Raw genomic sequence first — 5,000 nt, forward strand, 5'->3', positions numbered from 1 at the left:
AGAGCCCCTGATCCAGACGGACGTTTCAGCCACGCGAACAACATGAGGATACTTGGTCCACCCGCTGTGACAATCCGCCACACCGACAGATGAGGTCGAGTGGGGGACCAACCTGACACTTTGCCACGTTCCTTCTTTTACCATATATATTGACCAACTTGACTTCAAACTATGTTCCTCTGAAGAAGCCACTCAGGCGAAACTAGTCAGGAATAAAAGTATTTCCCTCAGCCCGTGTTCCCTTACCTCCTATCCACAATAATAATAATGATAATAATAACAATGATAATAATGACAATGATAATAATAATGACAATGATAATAATAATGATAATAATAATAATAATAATAATAATAATAATAATAATAATAATAATAATAATAATAATAATAATAATAATAATAATAATAATAATAATAATAATAATAATGATAATAATAATAATGAAAATAATAATAATAATAATAATGATAATAGTAATAATGATAATAGTAATAATAATGATAATAATGACAATAATAATAATAATAATAATAATAATAATAATAATAATGATAATAATAATAATGATAATAATAATAATAATAATAATAATAATAAAGATAATAGTAATAATGATAATATAATAATAATAATAATAATAATAATAATAATAATAATAATAATAATAATAATAATAATAATAATAATGATAATAATAATAATAATAATAATAATAATAATAATAATAATAATAATAATAATAATAATAATAATAATAATAATAATAATAATAATAATGATAATGATAATGATAATAATAATAATAATAATAATAATAATAATAATAATAATAATAATAATAATAATAATAATAATAATAATAATAATAATAATAATAATAATAATAATAATAATAATAATAATAATAATAATAATAATAATGATAATAATAATAATAATATTAATAATAATAATAATAACAATAGGTTTATTGAAATAGCGTGATACACTGACAATAATACAATACAGTAATCATATGAGTAATACGCATAGTCTAAGTTTTACAGTGACAATAATGCAATACAGTAATTATATGAGTGATATGCCTAGTCTAAGTTTTATAACGAGTTTATTGTGCGAACAATGGATGGAATAGTACTGTTCTTATATCTGTCAGTTCTCGGTGCTGTGTGTGTGTGTGTGTGTGTGTGTGTGTGTGTGTGTGTGTGTGTGTGTGTGTGTGTGTGTGTGTGTGTGTGTGTGTGTGTGTGTGTGTGTGTGTGTGTGTGTGTGTGTGTGTGTGTGTGTGTGTGTGTGTGTGTGTGTGTGTGATGTGCGTGCAAAGTCCACTGAGGGACGTTGGAGAGAACTATCTCCCCTCCACTCGTCAATCAGTCAGAAGGACAGGATGTCAGTCATGAGGCCAGTCAGGAAGTCTAAAGGTCAGTCAGTAGGTCAGGTGATCAGTCAGGAGGTCAATCATAAGATCCTGATGTCACTCAGGAGGTCTGGAGGTCAGTCAGTAGGTCAGGAGGTCAATCATAAGGTCTGGAGGTCAGTCAGAGGGTCAGTTATAAGATGAGTCAGTGGGTCAGTCAATAGGCCAGGAAGTCAATCATAAGATCTGGATGTCAGTCATGTCAGGATGTCAGTCATAAGATCAGTCAGGAGGTCTGGAGGTCAGTCAGTAGGTCAGGTGGTCAGTCAGGAGGTCAATCATAAAGTCTGGATGGCAGTCAGAATGGCAGGATGTCAGTCATAAGATGAGTCATAAGGACTGGAGGTCAGTCAATAGGCTAGGTGGTCAGTCAGGAGGTCAATCATAACATCTGGATGTCAGTCAGAAGGTCAGGATGTCAGTCATGAGATTAAACATGAGGTCTGGATGTCAGTCAGTAGGTTAGGTGTCAATCAGGAGGTCAATCATAAGATCCGGATGTCAGTCAGAAGATCAGGGTGTCAGTCATGAGATTAATCAAGGGCTCTAGAGGTCAGTCAGTAGGTCAGGTCGCCAGTCAGGAGGTCAATCATAAGGTCTGGAGGTCATTCAGTAGGTTAGGAGGTCAATCATAAGTTTTGGATGTTAGTCAGGATGTCAGTCATGAGATAAGTCAGGAGGTCTGGAGGTCAGTCAGTAGGTCAGGAGGTCAATCATAGACCTGCATATCAGTCAGAATGTCAATATGTCAGTCATCAGATCAGTCATGAGGGGTCTGGAGGTCAGTAGGTCAGGTGGTCAGTCAGGATGGTCAATCATAAAATCTGGATGGCAGTCAGAATGTCCAGATATCAGTCATGAGATCAGTCAGGAGGTCTGGAGGTCAGGCAGTAGGTCAGGTGGTCATTCATGATGGTCAAACATAAGATCTGGATGTCAGTCAGAAGGTCAGGATGTCAGTCATGAGATTGATCATGAGGTCTGGATGTTAGTCAGTAGGGCAGGTGGTCAGTCAGGAGATTAATGATAAGGTCTAGGTGTCAATCAGAAGGTCAGGATGTCAGTCATGAGATCAGTCAGGAAGTCTGGAGGTCAGTCAGTAAGTCAGTCATAAGGTTAGGAGGCCTGAAGTTCAGTCAGTAGGTCAGGAGGTCAATCATGTGGTCAGAGGGTGAGGATGTCAGTCATGAGATGAGTCAGGAGGTCTGGATGTCAGTCAATAGGTCAGATGGTCAGTCAAGAGGTCAATCATAAGGTCTGGATATCAGTCAGGAGATTTGGAGGTCAGTCTGTAGGCCAGGAGGTCAATCATAAGGTCTTGATGTCAGTCATGAGATCAGTTAGGAGGTCTGGAGGTCAATCAGTAGGTCAGGAGGTCAATCATAAGGTCTGGATGTCAGTCAGAAGGTCTGGAGGTCAGTGAGTAGGTCAGGATTAGTCAAGAGGTCACTCGTAAGGTCTGGAGGTCGGTCAAGAGTTAAGTAAGTCAGCAGGTCAGGGGTTTCTTACCAGTACGGCCATCCCATTGACGTCTGAAGAAATGGAGGCTGCGGTGGGCGAGGTGTTGGGCACCAGGGCCGTCGACGTCTCCGGGGTGTGGATCTTCTCCATCGGGACTTCGAGTACGCGAGAGGCTACCTGTCGATAGTTCGAACGTCGTAGGTTAGGTTAGGTTGGGAACTATTGGACAACGAAGTGTCAGGTTAAATATCCATGTTTGCGTGGTTCCGTAATTGTACCCAAACTTTAGTTCGTGACTACATAGTTCATTCTAAAGGTACGTCTTGCTCAGTACGATTATTGCCCAACGATGATCACCAAACGATTGTCTAGCGAGAAATAATTCTTTGTTTTTTAATGGGGTTGTTTTGCTTCGAGCTGTAAATCACGAGTCTGATCATCTTAACCGAATCTACCAACGCGTTGACCCAAATATGAAGCTAGGTAGGATATGCGTCACCCGCCATGGCCTGTGATAGGCTAATAATTAATCGCACCGAACAAAATATAACTTCACATAACACAGATAACAGTTCAACGTTTTTTCCCGAAAAGATCTATGGGAGGGCGCAAGGAAAGGAACCGTTAAAAAAGAATTCTGTTCAAGACCTGTTGATGACAGATCAGTCTATTCCAGTCAATAAAACTGGAGGAAAGGATGATTATTATCATTATGATTGTAACTGAATAAAAACATAAGAATGGAGGAGAGTGCAAGAGACCATAAAGCCTATACTAGCCTTACCACCTGGCATTCCCATCCATAAAGTTATCTAACTGTCTCAACAACCAATTGTTTCAGCGCTTACTACATGATTTCCGAGTCTATTTCATTCGTTAATAACTCTGCTGGTATACCAGTTCTTGCCTATTTCCTCCACTAGTAGTCTTAACCTGCTGTCTTAATATAATGATGTTGCCTGCATCACCCTTGACCCATTTAAATACCTCTATTAGATCACCCCTCACTCTTCATCTTTCCAGAGAATGTATAATTTTGGTCTTTCTCCTCTGTATTGATTCTATAGAACGAAGACCAAAACTGTACCGCATAGTCGAGGATGGGTTTAACTAACGCCAGATAGAGTTTGATAATTACCTCTGCACTTTTATTTGTAACCGTCCTATAGTAAATGTAACCTAACTAGAGCCATTTGCCGTGTACCGGTGAAATCCCCATTGTTGACACTTCTAACGATGATCTGCGCAAGGCGATGCCTCACTATTATTCTGTACGTTATCTCATAACACGACTGTATGGTGTTAGGAAGGGTTCGGGTTTTTAGGGAAAGACAATGACAGTAAAATTCACATTTCATTTGGTAACGTGGCTAATGCGACGTTGTCCCCTGATGTGTCCTTGACCTGGACACAGTTGGCAGGACGGGTCGTTCACATATTTCTACCATGGAAGGTAGCGAGCCCTTCTTATGTGATTGGATGATGTTGTAACAACGCGGATCCCTGGGGTTCCACCCGACTGCGTGCAAGGCTCATGTTAAAACATCTTTACTATAGTAATGAAACTTAACTCTCCGTTAGTTCTATTCCTTCACGTGGACACCACCTCTTGAATTCACGTGAGAAATGTTTCGGACATTTTGGGTGACAGACCCGCAAACATTAAAAAAAAAAAAAAAAAAAAATTGAGGTAACGATAACTATATTTATGATTGTAAGTGGATGAGTGAGGTTGTACTTCTGACCTGGATCATTTTCGTGAAGAGTCCTTGGCCCATCTCCATGCCAGCATGGGACACCAGGACCGATCCGTCTTTGTAGATGTGGACCAGAGCACCCGCCTGGTTCAGATGGATGTCGAAGAAGGAGAAGCCGAACTTGATGGGCGTAGCCGCAAGTCCGCGCTTCTTGTAGCGACTCTCCCTAGAAAGGGAATGTTAAGCTAAGATCTAGAATTAGACCTATTAGATTATTATATTAATTTATCTATTCATTTACTTATTTTCATCTTTATTTATTATCATTATTATTATTACGTTTCACGTGTCAGTAGTTTTTACAGTAAGGCAATCGAGGTTAGGTTAGGTCAGGTTAAATTAGGTCAGGACAGGTTAAGTC

At 38.7% G+C, this 5,000-nt stretch overlaps 1 protein-coding gene across 1 annotated transcript in view; it reads right to left on the bottom strand.

Moving 5' to 3' along the window:
* The window catches only part of LOC143027455 (xanthine dehydrogenase/oxidase-like), a 64,773-nt gene that overhangs the window by 20,623 nt on the left and 39,150 nt on the right, over positions 1 to 5,000 (bottom strand). The window contains exons 18-19 of the mRNA XM_076188742.1: positions 4,628 to 4,805; positions 2,931 to 3,059 (exon numbers count right to left, since the gene is read on the bottom strand). Of these exons, the coding sequence (XP_076044857.1) occupies positions 2,931 to 3,059; positions 4,628 to 4,805 (307 nt within the window). The remainder of the gene's footprint in view (positions 1 to 2,930; positions 3,060 to 4,627; positions 4,806 to 5,000) is intronic.

This window comes from Oratosquilla oratoria, chromosome 8 (assembly GCF_046742065.1).
Source record: "Oratosquilla oratoria isolate Oo_2021 chromosome 8, ASM4674206v1, whole genome shotgun sequence".
In the NCBI taxonomy this organism is placed as follows: Eukaryota; Metazoa; Arthropoda; class Malacostraca; order Stomatopoda; family Squillidae; genus Oratosquilla; species Oratosquilla oratoria.